Source organism: Sesamum indicum, linkage group LG8, assembly GCF_026168435.1.
Source record: "Sesamum indicum cultivar Baizhima isolate 11 linkage group LG8, ASM2616843v1, whole genome shotgun sequence".
Taxonomy (NCBI): Eukaryota; Viridiplantae; Streptophyta; class Magnoliopsida; order Lamiales; family Pedaliaceae; genus Sesamum; species Sesamum indicum.
Window position 1 is genome coordinate 21,800,632 of NC_142664.1, and position 21,579 is coordinate 21,822,210.

Consider the following 21,579-nt stretch of genomic DNA (forward strand, 5'->3'; position numbering starts at 1 on the left):
AAAAGGTAGGAATTTTGCAACTACTTAGTTTTATACAAAGAAATAATCAAGGGATAATTGCAATCTCTTCTGGGAAGTTGGTGTAATTATATATAATTTTTTTGTAATTTTAAAAATTACATTTAGCATTTATAAAGTTTATTTCTTTTTAATAAATAAGTTTCTTTGCTACTCAAAATTCATTAAATTTGCTCATAGTAAGAAAAAAATAAATAAAATTAATAATTTTCCTTGATTGATTTATTACTAGCTTATTGCAGATCAAATAATTTTTTTCAAACTAAATTATTCTTATAAAGGTGAAGATAAACCTTCTCACATTTATTAACATCTGAAGACATATCAAGGTAATTTAGTCATAAAAATATTTTTTTGACTTACAATAAATCAATAATATGTCAATTGGAAGTAAATATAGAAATTTTTTTCAAATTTTTTTGTTAATATTAGCAAATTCAAGAAGTTTAACTAACGGAGGGACTCATTTGTTAGACGAAAGTAAATCTCAAGAATATTAAATATAATTATTCAAATCGTAAGAAAATCTACGTATAATTATATCAAATTTTAAGAAATGAGAATGTAATTATTCCAATAATCAATTACATTCATAGTAATTATTGAGACTAATTCACAAGTCAGCTTTCATCGCATCCTTCCATGCGCCACATCCTATTATTGCACTATTTTTAGAGGAAATCATATCCACTGACCTTAAGAATTTAAGTTTATATTTTTATTGATGAATAAATTATTATTATCTACTTTTTTAATAATTATCAAATTGGATTAATGATTACGATAATTATTATCATGATAGTCGTGGCATATGACGATAAGATCAATTTACTTTTTAAATACATTATTGATAAAATCATATGAGATCATTGTTGAATTTGTTGAAATACTTTTTACTTTTTAAATACTTTTTAATTTATTTACTTTTTAAATACGATAATTTACGTTGAAATACGATAATTTACTTTTTAAATACTTTTTAAATACATTGTTGAAATCATATGAAATCATACGATAAGATCATATGACGATAAGATCAATTATCAATTTGTTGATGAAAAGAGTTGGAGGCAGCCATTGTTGAATTTTTAACATGGATTAAGGGTTTGTGTTTAACTTAATTAAGTGGACCAATCATTCCAGCAGTGTAATTTAACGGATTTAATTTGAGTTTCATGGCTAAAACCTAAAAGGTATGCACCATAAGACCATAATTAAAATAGTTAAACTTTGAACCCTCCAAACTCTTGTAATCAAATCTGAAATAATAAGGTCGAATGCTGATCCCACTAACAATTGACCATTGTTGGCTCAGGGGTGTTTGTATATGCTTACATGTACCCAAACTTTTATTTTCAAACACTTTCAGCTCCCAACTTTTATTACTTTACAACCTTTTACAACGTATTCCTATCACAAGAGCAAAAGTTATTGCAAACACCCTCTCAATTCACACCATTTCTAAGTTGGATATTTGTATTCAGTAATTTTAAAATACTCACCAATATCCAAACTTAATTTCACATTGAAAATATCTACATCTGTGGTACCAATTTCTGACTATTTATTTATCAGTCCAGTGACAACATAGCATGGGAAACACAGTAGTGTCAAGTCAGCAACTTGTTTTATCGTAATTGTACTTGTAGAGGCCTCACATGTCAAGGTCAAGTGATCATCACCCCATAGTGCAGAAAAGACAACATAAGCTAATCTTTTTCTCTAGTATGATGATGCTTCAAGGTTCTAACATTTTGCCCTAATATAGAATAGATGTAAACAGTAATCAAGAATCAGCAATTTATATGAAATAAGTCAGGTTCAACCCATAAATATGGGGTCGACGTGAAGAACTCTAATTTGTTCGCAGTATATAACAAGATTGAGCACTAGCTATTCATAACACGGACAATATTCAGAAAAGAACAAGATTGGAAAGTTGCTGTCATCGATCTTCCTACTGCCAATTCATAGTTCTGTTCGTTTTTGTTAACTTACAAACTGATTAGACAAAGAAATTGCTACAATGAACTCAGCATTTGGCATCTATCATATGAAATCGAACTGTTACTGCATTATTTCAATTGGCAAAACTTGATACAAATGCATACAAGCAGGTGGAGTTGGCCGGAAACACCACTCACATGGAGAAGGAAATCTAGACCCGCAGTGAAACATAAAGGATAATTTAACAGAGGGCTTTTACATGACCATACCTCCATCAATGGTTAATACCTGTGAGATTAAAGAAAGTTAAAAATGAGTAACTGAAAATTCTAATAGCGAAAAAAGAGCGAACTGCATGATGCTACGAAATGCATATGGAGTTGGCTAGAGGTAGTAAAGAGTTGAAAGGTAAATGAAAGTCGCTCTACTAATGGGGCATATAGCTTCTTGAAGGTAAGCGAGGTGAGTAATGACAAGAATGAGAGAGGAGAAAGTAAATGTGTTATAAACCTGTCCAGTGATGTAACCAGCAGCAGAATTAAGGGCCAAGAATTCAACCAACCCGGCAACTTCTTCTGGTTGACCGTACCTTGCTGGATTTGATATAGCAAAGCAGTAAGTATAAATTAAAAAAAATTCCAAAGGACTTGAATATTCCAATGTAATTAAGAACAATGGATTCTTTGCCAGATAACAGGACGTTGAAAGGATTATTTATTAGCACAGAAACTCGATTATGCAGATTAATGTCGGTACTGGACCACTGTAATCCTTTTGAAAGATTCACTAAATTAAGCTGACATCTTTAAGTCAAATACAGCACCATGTAAGTGAAACAATGATAAAAACAAAAACATCATGGATTTCATGAACTTGTTCAAAGAGGCCAAGAAAGTGCATTATCAAGAAAAGTAATTCGTGTCATGCTGGTAAAGATCAATTGGTTAGGACTTAAGATGAAAATGGAGATGCATGACATTGAGAAAGAAAGCCAAGAATAACTGTTTAGAAGCAGTCCCATCTTTTCTTGTGTTTTAAACTAAGGAGTATCGAAATGGACAAAACCGATTTAGATTAAAATAGAAATAACTAACCCAATGGGATGGCCTCCAATATCTTTTTCTCAAAGTCCGCCCCGAGCTTAGCAGTCATATCAGATGCAATGAATCCAGGAGCAACAGCATTTACCTGTCAATATAAGCCACCTTTCAGTCCAAAATTTGCACATGCTAATGCAGGCTGATCTACCATCGACATGTATCACTGGATAAAATAAATAATTCCAGCAAACTCACAGTTATATTTCTGCTTGCATATTCCTTGGCAACTGTCTTCGTGAGTCCAATTACCCCTGCTTTTGCAGCACTATAATTGGCTTGGCCGACATTGCCCACAAGACCAACAACAGATGCAATGTTTATTATCCTTCCCTGCCAAATCAACGGCCAACTTCTATTAGTCTTAAAACCAAAAACAAAGATCCCAAATAGTCTACATAAACCGTAATGTAAGAAATTCTTTCTAATTCTTAAAATAGGAAGATCAAATAGTCACATAATCCTGTTCAATTTCTCAAATGCATAAAATAAAAAGCTAGCTGTCAACTGCAATTTACATTCATTGTTCACCCACTCAGAAAAGGAAAAGGCCATATCAATATGGATATGCAGACAGAACAAAGAGAAAATTATCAAAACATAAGCTCTTGAATGTGACCAAACCAACTAGCAAACTAAGGAGTTTTTGAGAAAACTTCTACTTCAAGAGAAGTGATTACTGTAGAAAAAGCTGAAAGGTGTAGCAGAATTAAAAGTAGCTAGTCACTAGTGTTCGTAAAAACATGAGAAACATTGTCTCATGTGTTAAAAAGATACTTATTTTTGCTTACATTTGCACTTGTCATTTACTAATATAAAAAAAAAAAATATTTTTTTAATTACTATATTTCAGATTTAATTTATTGACAGATAGTTGCCATTGATATTATTAAGATATTTAATACTATAAACATAAAGTTTATTTAAATAATGCTCACACCGAATTATATTATTGTTTCATTAGTACACTAAGTAAACTTGCATGACTGGAAAACATATCTCATTAGTTAATCATAGCAACTTAATTGATATTTTTTCCTATAATATAGAATAGTATCAGATAATGTAGTAAGTAAAAAATTCTAAAATATTAAATTTCTGAAAGCGTTAATTCTAAACTATTTGAAAATCCCAATATCTAGTTTACATGTGGAAATTTGAAAAATAAATCTAAATAAAAATTATTATAATGAGGGTAAAATAGTCGAAAACAAAGTTGAGTTTATTTACAAAAATGCTACACTGCCTTTTTTTTTAAAAAAAAAAAAAGGAGCAGACACAACATACACAAACACTCCAAAAGTGCTCTTTTGAAGCTAAAAGCTGTTGTAAACACTACCTAACTGAGGTTAAATCAAAGAGATACAGAACGGTGATACCTTTCTCTTCTTCATCATTATTTTAGCAGCTGCCTGCAGAGAAAACAAATCTCAGAACTTATTTAAATGAATGTAAGAGTTAACATCTGCAAATATAGGAGCTCCTTCAGAAATTGACCTGTGTGCATAGGAACACGCCAGTAAGGTTTAGATCAATGACCTCCTGCCATTGAGACATCTTCATTCTCATCAACAAACCATCCCTTGTAATTCCTGAATTTTTCTCAAACTTTTAGAGGAAAAAAATAACCCCAAAACAGTTTGCAACCAATGAAGGTCGACCTTTTGCATACCTGCATTGTTGATCAAAACATCAATAGTTCCCCATGCATCAATTGCCTGCAGACATCAACACCACATGTTGATAATGATTTATTCAGCATAAAGTTAAGAAAGAACAATGATTGGAGAACTCTCTCACGGTTTTTATCATGGATTCAACATCTGCTTCTTTGGAAACATCTCCACCAAAAGTAAGAGCCTGTCCACCAGATGCCTCTATCTGCAAGAAATAGCAATCAACAATGACTTTCAATTTTACACTAAAGCAACAAAATTGGGTATAACTAAGTACAAATTTACTCCTAATCCCGATAACATGACTGCATAAGTTATAGATTTTCACTTCAACTTCATTATACTGTAGTTTTGCACTGATTGACAGCATACAGAAGCACATATCATAATCTCTAAGGTTAAGCACCACCTGAATTAGACAAATAAAATCCCGTATCCAGGTGACAAATTTTTACTTTGTGGGTTCCACACGAACTTAGGGGAAAAGATAGGTGCAAGAATCAACACAATCTATATCAAAATACAGTTCCAACATGCACCAGAATGCATTTACAAAGGGTTGGTGGCACACGCTCAGATCGTTGTGTGATTGTTGAAACACTATAAAAAGATTCTATTTATTTCTTACAACAGCTTTTACTTTATGCATCTATGGAATTTTAACAAATGAAGACAAAATATATAAAAGTGACAATCAGAAAAATCAAAGTTGGAGAGGCGAAAGATGTTTGTGAGAGAAGGGCATGTAGAAATTGGAGAGAGTGTGGAGAGAACAGTGGAGTTAGTGAGAGGGGAAGGGGAAAAAATTATCTGAAGGACCAAAGGACTAAAAAAGACCATCTTCAATAAGAAATAGCTTAGATAGAGGTAGTTTGTTATTTACCTCTTTGCAAACCTCTTCTGCCTCCTTTGACGACCTTGCATAATTAACCAAAACCTGGAAAAGATCATGTAAATCAGTTTGAAAGGGGTAATCAGAAAGAAGCCCCAGTGAACAAATCCCGTTCCAGCAATTAATATATGGTACAGCAGCATGCAGGATTCCATGGGCACTGACTCACGTCTAGCTGAGAGCAAACAGGAGTATATGGATGATAATGACGTGTGTTCAAAATTTTATCGTTTACAAGGAATCACGAAAGTGCAAAAGAGTTCAGCAACCGGACGAAGAAAAAAGAAAGAAGGGACCCAGAGTTCCTTAAGAATGTTTCAGAAAGTAATTTCATACAGTAAATCAGTAATCAAACAGTCATCATATATATGGCACTTCATTGCTACTCAGTCAACAGCTGCCATGTGAAGTTCAATTGCAGAAACATAAAGGCAAGGTAATACATATTAGAAAAGGTGAACATCTTAAACAAAATCTTATTGGAAGCAAAGTAGAGACCCAACCTTGCAACCAGCTCTTCCCAGAGCCAGAGCAACAGCTTTCCCAATTCCTCTGGAGGCTCCAGTAACAACAACAACTGGAGCTTCTACTTTCTGTGCTGCCTCAGTACTCACTTGTTCAACGGTGGCCACCTGGGCTTTTATGCCTGCACATACGGACCAATTAAAGAAATGCCAGCACAATAATGACAAAATATTTGGCGCTGTTTGGTTCCACTTTTAAGTTGTCTTTCTTTATTTTTGAGAATAAAGAGAGAAAATAAACATATTTGTGTCTGTGTGCTGTGTGTATCTTTTTTTTTAAAAAAAATTAATATGTTTGATTTTGTGTTTTGTATTAGTGTAAGATAAACGAAAGAACAATGCTTTCAAGATGTTTTATTTGTTTTCCACATAGCAAAAAAACAAACAAAGCCTCATGAGATAATCCAACACTGTCTTCTAAACATGGCTTTCCTAATACCACCTATTTGTATTGTATTGCTCCATGAGATCATAATTATTAAACAATCCCATTATATTAATTCTTCCGTACAAATCAAATCGAAAAAATACCTCAAAGAATCTGGTTTCTCATCTCAAAAATAATTGTACCACCAAATGGAATAACGCCTACGTATATTACTTGTCCAGCCCTAAAATGGCAGTACTTAAAACAGGAACAATAATTGCCCAACTAGGCGGTTCAAACAAAGGAGCACAGAAACTAGTCACCCACAGAGTTGCGCACCAATTCTTGAAAAAAACTTGTTGATCGGATCTAATTCACCCTATCCCCCTAGCACCAATCACCAAAGCACCGAATCCAAACTCTCATACCTGAAGAAGAAACGGATCCCATGGGTCTGCATTGCAAATTAATCGAGCCCGGAAGCTTCACCGGCAACGCAACCTGCCTGACACTGGCGAACTTGCGGTGAGAGATCCCAGCGGAATTAAGAGCAACAACGGCGGATCCAGCGGCGGAGGCGGCTGCCATTCTGGTGAATATTGCGGGGCGGAGAAGGAAACGAGCAGAACCGAGAGTCGCCACTGAGGAATAAACACAAATACAAAGAGGGGTTTAGTTATATACAAAAAATACAGGTGAGAAGTATAGGTACAACAGTCTGAGTAAAGAGGCTATAGAGCTTTGTAAATTCCGCAGTGTTTGGCGATTAGCACAAGGTTTTGTTTGGTCGTGTGGTTGGGAATTTGGGACAATTATCATTTTGATCCCCATACTTAACCACTTATTTGTTTTGATCCCTAAATTTTTAGATTTGATAATATTAGTCCTTAAACTGATACTTTTTAAAAATTTTGATCCCTCCCATTAAGATTTGATATGTGAATTGACACAGAAATGAGTGCACGTGAAGAAAAAATGATAGGAAAAAGTTAAAAAGAATTAAGATTTTAGTTCCTAAACTTAACCACTTATTATGTTTTGGTCCTCAAATCATTGAGTTTGACAATATTAGTCCTCAATCTAATCATTTTTTTAACAATTTGTGCTTCATCCTCTCTTTTTTTTTTTTTTTTCAACTTTCATTCTTTCCCGAAAGGATTTCTAGCTCGATTTCCACTTGATCTTCTCAAATTCACTGATAGTTTTTTATTATTCACTAAATTAAATTAATTTTTCTCATTTTTCTTGAAAATCGAGTTATTTTATGCCCAAAGTGTAGAACCCTCAAACACTAATCATGATTTGAACAAGTGTTACTCGGATTAAAAAATCATATTTGCAGTGCATTTTTCTTTAGGACTTTTGGTTACTAAAGCGGAAACGACTAAGAAAATTACTCTATAAAATAGGAAAAACGAAGATATGTATATCTTATAATTGTGGCAAAGTTTATTCTTTTCTCCTTTTTCTTGACCGAAATTTATGCGGGTTTTTTATTTTTCATCCGGTTTGAGGCAAGGCATACAAGATGAGATTGAAGGATCCATTTCAACAAGAAAAAGACTCACATGTACCAGCCTTAGTTTGGACATATCATATTATTTTTCATAGGGGTGGCAACAAATCGAACTCGATCATTTTTATCGAGCTCGAGCTCGAACTCGATTCTGTAATTTCGAGCTCGAGCTCCTATATGCTGAGCTCAAGCTCAATCTGACGAGCTCGAACTGAATTTTTTTTAATTTATTATTATTATTATTAAATTATGGAAATTACCAATTTTTTATATAAATTTATAAGTAATAAAATAGATTGTATAATGTATACTATATTATAAATATACCAAAATATAGTATAAAATTCTAATTAATTGTATAAATATAAACTACTGAATAGTTTAGTAGTAATATAATTAGTAAAATATACAAAAAAAAATCATATTCAACAGTTTAAAGTTATAGAAAAGTATCAATTATCTGAAATAATACAATTGAAATACATAAAAATATTTTATAGTTGAGATTAATATATATTCACAATCTGCAGTAAATCTATATATTTATAAATGTTAGTATTACATTGATGTAATTATCATTTTACATTATTAAACAACATGGGTTAATCAGACCGTTAGATATGATCAAACTTACAGAAAAATACACTTGGTAAAGTTTTAGACTTATTGGATATACGGATGTCAAGATATCATAATCGGAACATAAGAATAATCATTCAAGTCGGTGTATCGTAAAATCATGCCATGTGATTTTAAATCAAACCATTTATATGATCTAATGGACACGGTCTTATATATATTTAAATATGGTGTGAATCGGGTGCCCAAATTTTAAGATATCGTAATTATTGATTAAATTTTTTGATCTCATTATGTATATAATAAAATAATAATTAAAATTGTTCAACCATCACTATTATTATCATTATCATTATTTTTAGATTAATTCGTAAAAATCACTAAATTTTGACATAAATTTATAAATAATAAAATATATTGCATAATGCATAGTATAATCTTCATATAAATATAAAACTCAAAAATAGATAAAAAATCATAAGTGTATTACTCGTCAATTTAAAAAAAGTATAATGTAATACAAATATCAACTTAAAAAAAGTATAATGTAATACAAATATATATTAAAATATAACATAAAGTTTATATATGTCATATTAAATAATAATTTAATTACAAAAAATATTATAATTTACTAAGTTGTTGATTAAATTTATTTTTGCATAAAAATTAAATGTATAAATAAAAGTACCATAATTTATTATTATCCAAAATAAAATATATGATATTGATTAATAATTATAATATATGATCAATTTAGATTATAAAATTAATCAAATATTAAATATATAAAAAATCTGAAAATAAAAATATATATAAAAAAATAGAAAACAGAAACAATTGAGCTCGGGCTCGACTCATCTGCCACCCCTAGTTCGAATTGTGGTTTTATTTAATAAACTTTATCACTTATTACTTGAAAAAAAATAAGATTTTTACTTGAATGCGTTTCAAATAAATTTTAATAAATGACAATTTTATTTATTTATTTAATGGAAAATTATTATTCTGCAAAAAAGTTATTAAGAAAAGAATTAATAAAGTAGTTGTTACACACATAATATTATAATAATACACACAACTCAACCCACCTCCAAACAAAAATCTAAATATATATATAAAAGGGTGATGACTCAAAAAATAAAATCAAACATGCCACGCTTATTTTATATTATATCTAAAAAAAATTCAAATATACACAATATTTTCAAAATATATCTACTTATTTTTATTTTTTCTACAAACTAAAATAAAATACGTTGAAAATAACTCCAAACACTATGAGAATATTAATATATTTTTTTCTCTCTGTCATTTCCTTTCGTGTTTCACATGACATTTTCTCCAATCTCTCTCACTTTTTTGCTTTTGTTCTCTCTCTCTCTCTCTCCCTCAATTTTTTCACTTTCGCTTTCTCTCTCTTCTCTCACTCAAATCTATTACTTTTGCTTTCTCACCTCTCCTCTCTCTCTCTCTCGAAAATCAATTATCTAATAATTACCACTTTTTCTAAAACTAATTATTCGAAAATCAATTATCTAAATTTCAGCATAACAAAGATAATTCACTATAAATGACACGGGCTGGTGATGTATGAATATAGAAAAATTCTAGTCCGGATACAATTCCGTCAAACCTAAACTAATTATATGATAAGTGTAGTATATTTGTCGTTTGATTAGTGTACAGTTTAAAAAAAAGTGATCAATCACATAGTAAATGCGGTACACTTATTTTATGATTCGTTTGGTTCAATTAAATCTAATTCAGATAAGAATTTTCTATTAATATGATTGTAGTTTCAAATCCAGCAGTAGCACTAAGAAACTTATCATCATCTTAAGAGAGGGATGTGGAATCATAAGCATGACCAATTATGTTTTCGGATGGAATTTTTTATGGTAATTTCATATTTGTATTTTTTATTTCGTTTCACATATACATACCACGTGTGTAGATAAAACTAATGATGTAACATTTACATACATAACACGTATATATAAAACAGAATAGAAGACACAACATGAATTGCAATAGAAAATCAAATCCGGTCTTCAGCAGGCAATAGCATGCAACATCTAGTTCAAGAACAAGCAAGGTATAGAATCTGCTAGCGGGGCAAGTTGAAGCTTTATTATTAGGGTAAATTACAATCAACTCCCCTAAAATTTTACATAATTATAAATAATTTCTCATTGTTTGAAAAATTATAAATACCCCCTAGTTTTAACCTCCACCAACAAGTCCATTCTGTTAGGTTTTCATCAAATTTTTGTGATAAGCTAACCAAAACTCCCTTTTAAATAATAAATTATAATTTTATATGTATTTATAACTTTTTTAAATATTTTTATGAACTAATATTCCTTTTAAATTATTTATTTTACCCACCTTCAATTTTTTTTTTCACATTTTTCAAATATATTTTTTTATTTTTTAAAAAAAAATTCAACTAAAGATAAAATAGTAATGTTCACTTCATCATCTAGAAACTACATAATTACTTTCCATTTGAGGGGTATTTGTAATTTTTCAAACAATAAAGGGTATTCATATACAATTATGACATATCTCAGAGGAGGCAGTTGTAATTTACAATTATTATTATTGTTATTATTATTATAATTATTATTATTATATATATCTTCCTTTACCACTTACCAGCACTTGGTGAACCAATTAAGAAATCAGGTAGAGAACAGAAATGGAGGATTGGGTCGTTAGAGTTAATGAAGAGCTTGGCAAAATGGAGGCAATCCCGCTAGAAGAGCAGAAGTGGAGAAGACAATCTATCTACATGCTACCGGCTCATGTGACTGACCTAGACAAGGAGGCCTACAAGCCTCGAGTAGTATCCCTTGGTCCTTACCACCACAATTTGCAGCACTTGGAACCGATGGAGGAGCACAAGCAACGAGCGTTCCTTCACTTCATGAGGAGGTCAGGTGTTGCGCTCCAACACTATGCAAACGCTCTGGAGGAAGTGGTGCAAGATTTGAAAGACCAGTATGATCAACTCAAACCCATGTGGTTAGAGGACACCAGCAGCTTCTTGAAGTTGATGATTGTTGATGGCTGTTTCATTCTTGAAATATTGCGGAGACCTACTACGTTCAAGGATTATGCTCCCAATGATCCTATATTCAGTAACCACGGAATGCTCTATATTCTGCCCTTTCTTAGATGGGACATGCTGTTGCTTGAGAATCAGGTGCCCCTCCTGGTCCTCACCAAGCTCATTGAGGTTGAGAAAGGAGCTCCTCAGGTTAGTCGGTTCCGTATCTGTGCATTTACCTTTTCTGATTTCCTGATTTATTTGTACATATCCAAATGCTACTTCCTTTGTATCCTTCAGCCAGATGAATATTTGAATAAGCTTGTTCTCAACTTCTTTCACTCTGGTGGACATGCTTGGCAAGTTGGCAGATGCCTGCACATATTAGATATATACCGGAAGAGCCTTGTTACGGCACCCAGGATCAGGCAACGTCGCCGGAGGCATCCAATACACTGGAATAATACAGCTGAAACAACATTTCCCTCAGCCTCGGAGCTTCTCGACACAGGCATTAGGCTTAACAGGAGTAAAACACATAGCCTCAGGGACATCTCATTCCATCAAAACACCCTTAGGCTTCCGGAGATTATTGTGGACACTACAACCAAATCAATACTTCTCAATCTAATAGCCTTTGAACGATTTCATGTAGGTGCTGGCAATGAGGTTAGCTCATACATGTTTTTCTTGACCAGCCTCATCAAAGGTTCCCAAGACGTTAGCCTGCTAAGTTCATGTGGCATCATCAGGAATAACCTCGGTAATGATGAAGATGTTGCTGAAATTTTCAACTTGCTCGGAAGGGATATTATTGTTGATCCTGAAAACAGTTTAATTAGACAGAGTGTACAGGGTGGTTTGTCAAATGGTGAGAAACCGCTTCAGAAAGAGACTGTACCAGTGGCGAGCTGAACTAGTCCGTACTTATTTCAGAAGTCCCTGGGCTGCTATTTCTGTCGTTGCTGCAATCCTCCTTTTCATCCTTACAATGATTCAGACCATATATTCTTTTTTGAGTTACATTCATAAAAAATAACTGTTATCACCATCTTATAGAAACACTTGCCAACAGAAAAACTGATTCATGTAATCATATTTGTAACAGAAGTAGACAACAACATGGGTTTCCTTCATTGTATTGACAAAATTTTCCAGGTTGCCATAATGTATCTAAAGGTACATTATGCTACTGGAGGAAGCAAACAGTGAACCTTTGCAATTTAGCAATCCTCAGCTACACAATGGGTCACAATTTCAAATGTCAACTAGAGAAAACACTGAACAAATCCTCGCGAGCTCCGCAACATTTACTGAAATAATGCAATTGAAATACATAAAAATATCTTATAATTTTGAAATTAATATATTTTCACAATCTGCAGTAAATTTATATATTTATAAATGTTAGTATTACATTAATGTAATTATCATCTTACATTGTTAAACAACATGGGTTAATCGAACCATCAAAATTCAGTCAAACCGTTATATATGATCAAACTTACAGAAAAATACACTTGGTAAAGTTTTAAACTTAATGGATATACGGATGTCAAGATATCATACTCGAAACATAAGAATAATCATTCAAGTCGGTGTATCGTAAAATCAGGTCATGTGGTTTGAAATCAAACCATTTATATGATCTAATGACCCGGTCTTATATATTTTTAAATTTGGTGTAAATCGGGTGCTCAAATTTTAAGATATCGTAATTGTTGATTAAATTTTTTGATCTCATTATATACATAATAAAATAATAATTAAAATTGTTCAACCATCACTATTATTATCATTATTTTTATTTTTAGATTAATTCATAGGAATCACTAAATTTTGACATAAATTTATAAATAATAAAATATATTGCATAACGCATAATGTATCCTGATGTAAATATAAAACTAAAAAATAGATAAAAAAATTATAAGTGTATTACTTGTCAATTTAAAAAAAAAGTATAACGTAATACAAATATATATTAAAATATAATATAAAGTTTATATATATGTGTCATATTAAATAATAATTTTAATTACAAAAAAATATCATAATTTACTAAATTGTTGGTTAAATTTATTTTTGTATAAAGATTAAATGTATAAATAAAAGTACCATAATTTATTATTATCTAAAATAAAATGTATGATATTGATTAATAATTATAATATATGGTCGATTTTGATTATAAAATTAATCAAATACTAGATATAAAATTAAATATATAAAAAATCTAAAAATAAAAATATATATTTAAAAATAGAAAATAGAAACAATTGAGCTCGAGCTCGAGTCGAGCTCAGCTTCGCGAGCCGGCTTGACTCATCTGCCACCTCTAGTTCAGATTGTGGTTTTATTTAATAAATTTTATCGCTTTTTACTTGAAAAAAAAAAGATTTTTACTTTAATGCGTTTCAATTAAATTTTAATAAATGACAATTTTATTCATTTATTTAATGGAAAATTAATATTCTGCAAAGAAGTTATTAAGAAAAAAAATTAATAAATTAATCGTTTACACACATAATATTATAATAATACACACAACTCAACCCACCTACAAATAAATTATATATACAAAAATCTAAATATTAAAGGGGATATGATTTAACAACGAATAATGAATTTTACCTTTTAAAAAATAAAATCAAACATGCAATACTTATTTTATATTATCTCTAAAAATAAATTTAAATATATACAGTATTTTCAAAATATATCTATTATTTTTATTTTTTTCTTTTTATCTCTATAAAATAAAATAAGATAGGCTGAAAATAACTCCAAACACTGTGATAATATTAATATACTTTTTTCTCTATGTCATTTCCTTTCATGTTTCATATGATCTTTTTTGCTTTTGTCCTCTCCCTCTCTCTCTCTCTAATTTTACTTTTGCTTTATCTCTCTTATTCCTTTTTCTTGATTATCGATTGTTGTTTGGGACAAAATGGACTCTTTCTATATTCTCTTAACTTCCAACAGGTGAGTTTTTGTTACTTTTTTGGGATTAAATCCATATTTGTATAAAAGCTACAGTTTTGAAGTTTTTAATCCCACCCCAATATTTTTCACTTAATTACTATCCTTTAAAAAGGTAATTAATTTTATAAATTTGACTACAATCTACATTTGCATAATCAACGAAAAAATTGTAGATCCGAATCCCACATTCACTTTTTTCTAAAACTAATTATTCAAAAATTAATTATCTAATAATTAATTATGCAAAGTAGAGCCAAACTAAACTTCAGCATAACAAAGATAGTTCAATATAAATGACACAGGCTCGTGACGTATGAATATAGGAAAATTCTAATTCGAACTCGATTCGATCAAATCTAAACTAATTATATGATAAATATGGTATACTTATCGTTTGATTAGTATACAGTTTAAAAAAAGTGACTAATCACATAACAAATACATTACATTTACTCAATGATTCATTTGGTTATATCGAATCTAATCCAGATAAGAATTTCCATGAATATGGTTGTAGTTGCAGATGCAACAGTAGCACCAACAAACTTCCCATCATCTTAAGAGAGGAATGTGGAATCATAAGCATGACCAATGATGTTGTCGGATTGGATTTTCTATTGCAATTCGTATTGTATCTGTCATTTCTCATTTCACATATACACACTAAGTGCATAAATAAAATTGGTGATGTATCTTTTATATACGTGACATGTATATGTAAAATAGAATAGAAGATGCAACATAAATTGCAATAGAAAACTAAATCCAATCTTGAGCTGGCAATAGCATGCAACATCTAGTTCAAGAACAAGCAAGGTATAGAATCTGCTAGAGGGGCAGGTTTAAGCTTTATTATTAGGGTAAATTAGAACCATCTCCCTTAATATTTGATAATTACAAATAACTCCTCGATGTTTGAAAAATTACAAATACTCTCCTAATTTTAATGACCATCTAACAATAAGCCCATTCTATCATGTTTTCATCAAATTTTTGTGGTGAATTGTTTAAATAATAAATAATAATTTTATAAATATTTATAACTTTTTCAATGAATTAATATTCCTTCTAAATTATTTATTTTTTACCCACCTTCAAAATTTTTTATATATTTCAAATATTTTTATTTTTTTAAAAAAAAATTCAACAAAAGTAAAATAATAATGTTCATTTCACTATCTACGGGCTACATAATTATTTTCATTTAAGGGGGGTATTTGTAATTTTTTCAACAATGTGAGGTATTCATATATAATTATGCCAAACCTCAAGGGACGCAGTTGTAATTTACACTAATTATTATATATATAGCTTCCTTTACCACTTACCAGCACTTGGTGAACCAAGAAACCAGGTAGAGAACAGAAATGGAGGATTGGATCGTTAGAGTTAATGAAGAGCTTGGCAAATTGCTGGCAGTCCCGGAAGAAGTGGAGAAGTGGAGAAAACAATCTATCTACATGCTACCGGCTCATGTGACTGACCTAGACAAGAAGGCATACAAGCCTCAAGTAGTATCCCTTGGTCCTTACCACCACAATTTGCAGCACTTGGAACCGATGGAGGAGCACAAGCATCGAGCGTTCCTTCACTTCATGATGAGGTCAGGTGTTGCGCTCGAACGCTATGCAAACGCTCTGGGCGAAGTGGTGCAAGATTTGAAAGACCAGTATGATCAACTCGAACCCATGTGGTTAGAGGACACCAGCAGCTTCTTGAAGTTGATGATTGTTGATGGCTGTTTCATTCTTGAAATATTGCGGAGACCTACTACGTTCGTGGATTATGCTCCCAATGATCCTATATTCAGTAACCACGGAATGCTCTACATTCTCCCCTTTCTTAGATGGGACATGCTGTTGCTTGAGAATCAGGTGCCCCTCCTGGTCCTCACCAAGCTCGTTGAGGTTGAGAAAGGAGCTCCTCAGGTTAGTTGGTTCCGTCTCTGTGCATTTACCCTTTCTGATTTCCTGATTTATTTGTACATATCCAAATACTTCCTTTTATCTGTTTGTATCCTTCAGCCAGATGACTATTTGAATAAGCTTGTTCTCAAGTTCTTTCACTCTGGTGGACATGCTTGGCAAGTTGGCAGATGCCTGCACATATTAGATATATACCGGAAGAGCCTTCTTACGGCACCCAGGATCAGGCAACGTCGCCTGAGGCAACGAGGATACTGGCATGATACAGCTGAAATAACAAGATTTCCTTCAGCCTCGGAGCTTCTCGACACAGGCATTAGGCTTAACAGGAGTAAAACACGTAGCCTCAGGGACATCTCTTTCCATCAAAACACCCTTAGGCTTCCGGAGATTATTGTGGACACTACAACCAAATCAATACTTCTCAATCTAATAGCCTTTGAACGATTTCATGTAGGTGCTGGCAATGAGGTTAGCTCGTACATGTTTTTCTTGACCAGCCTCATCAAAGGTTCCCAAGACGTTAGCCTGCTACGTTCATGTGGCATCATCATCAATAACCTCAGTAATGATGAAGATGTTGCTGAAATGTTCAACTTGCTCGGAAGGGACGTTATTATTGATCCTGAAAGCAGTTTAGACACTGTGTACAGGGTGGTTAGTCAAAGGCTGAGAAACCGCTTTAGAAAGAGACTGCACCAGTGGCGAGCTGAACTAGTCCGTACTTATTTCAGAAGTCCCTGGGTTGCTATTTCTGTCGTTGCTGCAATCCTCCTTTTCACCCTTACAATAATTCAGACAATATATTCTGTTTTGAGTTACATTCATAAAAATTAACTGTTATCATCATCTTATAGAAACACTTGCCAACAGAATAACTGATCCATGTAATCATGAAATGTGTGCTAGTTACATGCATCCACCTGCAGCTGCATGTTAGATAGGTTTCCATGGAATTTTGTCAGTGCTGTAGAGTATCGTTCAGTGCTATTTCTGAATTTGCCTAATGTTTCTCACTGCGAGAAACGTTTAGTTCAGAATACCAACAAACAGCTATACAGGAACCTGTTTAATCCATGAATTATGAAGGAAATCATGCCTATGATGATCCTATACGCCTTTCTTTGACAGGTAAAATCACAAGCTGCTAGTATTTTAAAACGATCGTGATTGTTTCAACATTTAGATACACTACTCTCTCTAGTTAAACATGATACTCAAACTATAACTCAAGCTAATTTTTCCAATGGCCTAACAAATTAAAGTATTAAAAGTAAAGAAAGCCCCTTCACGTTCACCACGTAATTATTCGGTTATTTAAGAAAAGTTGTACTTGTAAGGACATTTGTTATCAACCTGACAAGAACAGTTTTTAGAGTTTGCAGACCATACAGGGGAGAAGGTGTTGACTATTTATTTCAAGTCTGTTGTAACAGAAGTAGACAACATGGGTTTCCTTCATCGCTGACAAAATTTTCCAGGGTGCCAGAGGAAGCAAACAGTGAACGTTTGCAATTCAGCAATCCTCAGCTACACAATGGGTCACAATTTCAAACGTCAACTACAGAAAACACTGAACAAATCCTCGCAAGCTCTGCACCATTTACTGGAGTGAAGATGGCTTTGTTTACTGAGGCCTAGACTATGCATGTGCTTGTGAAGGTTTCTTGGAGTTATTCTTCCGACGAATCTTAACAAATGCTTGCTCCAAATCCTGCATATATGTCAGATAGTGCACATTCAATGATGGGCACCTCAAGTAGCATTAAGAAGCTGACTCTCAAAGTTTGAATTTTCAAATGCCAGACCTTTTTTATACAGGAAGGATTAATATTCTGTGCTTCTCTTGCTTTTTAATATTAGAAATGTTAACAGGTAGTTTACCTGAGTGCGTTCTATGTTTGATATGTTTGTGGTCCAAAGACCCTCAAAGTTGTAATAAGCTCTTGCCTTCTCATCAACCGCGTGCACAATCAGCGTACCTGTCATGAGACTTGACTTTCAGTTTCTGCCAAAGGTTCCCTGTGTGATGCTTATGGTGAAGAATATTATATTATAGACTAAGGTGCCTACATATCCTTATTCAGAAGTATCCCTTTCAAATGATATATTTGCGACCTATCTTGTTCTTTATTCATTCATTTTTATCCATACTATTGAGTTCCAAAAGCAAGGATGTAGTGAAATGAACACAATAGCCAAAGGAGCACTACCGGTAGATACATAACCACTATTTCAGAGATCACCAAATGTATTTTGTTATGCATTCTCTTCTTTAAGCCCCTTTAATGTCTTTTAACGCTTACACCGAGAAGCATCAAAGAACTTAGAAAATGCACGAGATTGTGTTGAAACGGTATAATTTCCCCTACTTCTCTATCAATATGTCTTGGCTAATGCATATGGTGTTGACCACAATCTTTCAAGTTCTACTTGCTACCACAGAAAGAAGCTACAGTCAAAGCAAAGGACTTTGAGACCTTCAACTCATCAAAGAAAGTAATCTTCTCTTTTCCTTTTATGTTGTGTGAATATATATTCAGTTCAACATGGGAGAGGCCATCCCAACTAGCTGGGTTGCGAATGAAAGAAAAAGAAAAATATTCAGAGCTCAGCTCATAATAGATCTGGCAAATGTGCAACCAAGGGCGAAAAATCCCATCATTTAGCTCCACTAATCGGCTTGTTTACACCCTTCCATTAAGCAATAACCAACTTCCTATTCCTGAAAAACATTTCAACTTCCATTCATGCCTCTTCCTTTTTGAACTCAAAAGATTTTCAGATAAAATTTAATCCATTCTTGTCCTTTTATCTCTGCAAGTCCTTCCAAGTTTCAAAATGTCTGAAATCCCCTTGGTGTGCTAAAACAATAAAATATTAGTTGAATGGAAATATTTTGCTTGTCACAAATCTTTTGAGCAAGTTCAAAGCGAGTATTCGATCGCTAAACACAAAAATAACACATTCAGGACCTCAAAATTATTTATGTTCTAAAGCTAAAAGAAGCAGCATTATTTGCAGAAATTATACAATCTTAAGTGCACTGATCCCAAAAAAAAAATGCTGACTGATTGTTTACAAGAGCAAAATAAAGACGATAAAGTTTAAAAGAGAAAAACTATACCAGAGTCAATGACAATCCACTTCCCTCCCTCTTGCCCTACCACAGAAGGCAGTAACATTCTCTTTGCTCCTTTCTGCTTTTGCTTAACCTGCTCATTTGAACCAAAAAAACATGTCAAATTCAAACTTACTGTCGTCCGTGCGAATCAATTCGCTAAAATAACAAGTATGCAGTGCCGAGCACAGCCTTTTTCTCTTCGATAAAGAATTAAAGAATAAACGAAGATCTTCACAGTAACTGATACCTGGAACCCCCAGGAACCAGAAAAAGACACATTATTAGAATTGAGGTTAATTGTCTTCCATTCTTGTTGGACAGTTGATCATGGAAAAACACCAATAGAATCAGCAGCCTTGACCCAAAATATTACTCGATAAATAAAAGGAAACCCTACAAAGTAGTCTAACAACAAGTTAGCTTAATATCTTGTACATTGCCTATTCATTTGTTCAATAAAGTTTGGTGTGTCAAACATGAGTGAGAAAACCAACATGTATGATGTCACAAGTGCTAATCTTGACTCCTTTTAGGTACAATATAACACTAGAATAATGAATTTCTAATACATACGCTACTAAATCATGCCATGATAAAAGACGAACATTTATTCAAAAAGGAAATTCTGTCATATGCCAAATAAATTTGAGCAAGCCTTTGCATAGCTAAGATTGTGTCTGAAACTAGAAATTGGGAATCGAAAAGAAGGGGGAAATATCCTTGCCGTTTCAAAGCAAAGTTTAACATCTGAAACACAATAACATCACAAATATCATTCTAAAGGTATAAACTACATTTTCGTTTACAAGATGTGAAATCAACATCTAAATCCATCTGCACGCCACCATCCAAAAAACTACAAATTGTTTCAATCTCTACCGCACAACCACGTACTTTCCTATTATCTGAGCAGATAGAAACCAATCTTTACAACACAATATCATTGATATCACAGATGCACGCACAAATTGAGCTAGGAAAACGAACCTGCCTTGTAAATTAGGGCTTGAGAGATGTTGCGCACGTGCCATGGAGATCTACCAGTGGCAATGACCATGTAATCCGTGAACTCACAGTCTTTGGGAGTTGGAATAACTCGCACATCATCAGCTCCGACGTCGTTCAGTATCTTCTCAACCTCCGCCAAGCTCAAAAGCTCTTTGCTTTTCCCGGTCTCGTTAATGCTAACTGCGGATGAGGTGAACACGCGAGCCAAAATCGACGACGAAGACGAAGACGCAAGAAGGGTTTTCCACTGGGGACTGATGGGTGAAGATGAAGAGGATAGAGCTCGGCTGCGTAAAGCTGACCACATGTTATCGCCGCCGCTCTCCGATCGCTGTTTGTAGGGGTTTTGCTATGATAGGGTCGAATGGTTGGATTGTTTTATAACGGGATTCGGATGGTCCAATAAACCATATTTGTATACGGGTCTGGGCTTGGATTATCTATTAGCGCTTGCAAGCGCTTAAAATAAGCAATTATCATATTATTGTTGAAAATAACCTGTTAAGATTATTTTTATTTTATAGTTTTTGTTTTTTAATTATTTAAATAAAAAAATTGTATTTTTAATCTCATAAAATATGGGTCAAGATTTTTATTTGTTTATTTTTTAGAATTTTTAAAATAATTTTAAATTTTTAATATATTTTGTTCTCTGTTTTACGAGATTTATGGAAGTCACAGTGTCGAGTTTTCAAAATTTTAGAACATTTTGAAATCACGTAAAGCATATGACTAAATATGACGAGTTTTTTAATTTTTAATAATTTTAAAAATTTCGTAAAGCAAATGCTAAAAATATTAAACCCTCTATTATATAAGACTTAATTTTATCTATTTAAATTAAGTTGATTTAAGTTAAAAAT

The 21,579-nt window shown here is 32.6% G+C and overlaps 3 protein-coding genes across 3 annotated transcripts; 1 reads left to right on the forward strand and 2 right to left on the reverse strand.

Moving 5' to 3' along the window:
• Positions 1 to 1,890: 1,890 nt before the first annotated feature.
• LOC105168376 (NAD(P)-binding Rossmann-fold superfamily protein) lies at positions 1,891 to 7,274 on the reverse strand. Its single transcript, XM_011088437.3, has 11 exons — positions 6,950 to 7,274; positions 6,134 to 6,276; positions 5,622 to 5,675; positions 4,863 to 4,943; positions 4,735 to 4,780; positions 4,560 to 4,654; positions 4,442 to 4,474; positions 3,261 to 3,395; positions 3,060 to 3,153; positions 2,476 to 2,558; positions 1,891 to 2,253 (listed from the first exon to the last, which is right to left on the reverse strand). Exons 1-11 carry the CDS (start codon positions 7,107 to 7,109, stop codon positions 2,221 to 2,223), a joined length of 957 nt encoding a protein of 318 aa, XP_011086739.1. The 5' UTR covers positions 7,110 to 7,274; the 3' UTR covers positions 1,891 to 2,220.
• A 4,025-nt stretch (positions 7,275 to 11,299) lies between these two features.
• LOC105168673 (uncharacterized) lies at positions 11,300 to 17,470 on the forward strand. The gene is given in 5 exon segments (XM_020696366.2): positions 11,300 to 11,881; positions 11,972 to 12,505; positions 12,507 to 12,705; positions 16,079 to 16,587; positions 16,684 to 17,470. Coding segments are annotated over 5 exon segments (2,541 nt in total). The 5' UTR covers positions 11,300 to 11,320; the 3' UTR covers positions 17,422 to 17,470.
• Positions 17,471 to 17,877: 407 nt separating this feature from the next.
• On the reverse strand, positions 17,878 to 21,276 carry LOC105168378 (Lojap-related protein). The gene is made up of 4 exons (XM_011088439.3): positions 20,700 to 21,276; positions 19,712 to 19,799; positions 18,469 to 18,566; positions 17,878 to 18,298 (listed from the first exon to the last, which is right to left on the reverse strand). Exons 1-4 carry the CDS (start codon positions 21,021 to 21,023, stop codon positions 18,227 to 18,229), a joined length of 582 nt encoding a protein of 193 aa, XP_011086741.1. The 5' UTR covers positions 21,024 to 21,276; the 3' UTR covers positions 17,878 to 18,226.
• Positions 21,277 to 21,579: the final 303 nt, after the last annotated feature.

What these genes read in the sequence shown, in the direction of transcription:
- LOC105168376 (XM_011088437.3), bottom strand. Translation starts at nt 7,109, where the DNA reads ATGGCAGCCGCCTCCGCCGCTGGATCCGCCGTTGTTGCTCTTAATTCC. An exon ending in CAGAAGAGGTTTGCAAAGAG is followed by an intron (nt 4,944 to 5,621) that starts GTAAATAACAAA and finishes TATTTCTTGCAG; the next exon opens with ATAGAGGCATCTGGTGGACA. An exon ending in ATGCAAGCAGAAATATAACT is followed by an intron (nt 3,154 to 3,260) that starts GTGAGTTTGCTG and finishes TTATATTGACAG; the next exon opens with GTAAATGCTGTTGCTCCTGG.
- LOC105168378 (XM_011088439.3), bottom strand. Translation starts at nt 21,023, where the DNA reads ATGTGGTCAGCTTTACGCAGCCGAGCTCTATCCTCTTCATCTTCACCC. An exon ending in CTCAAGCCCTAATTTACAAG is followed by an intron (nt 19,800 to 20,699) that starts GCAGGTTCGTTT and finishes TCAAATGAGCAG; the next exon opens with GTTAAGCAAAAGCAGAAAGG. An exon ending in CAAACATAGAACGCACTCAG is followed by an intron (nt 18,299 to 18,468) that starts GTAAACTACCTG and finishes ACATATATGCAG; the next exon opens with GATTTGGAGCAAGCATTTGT.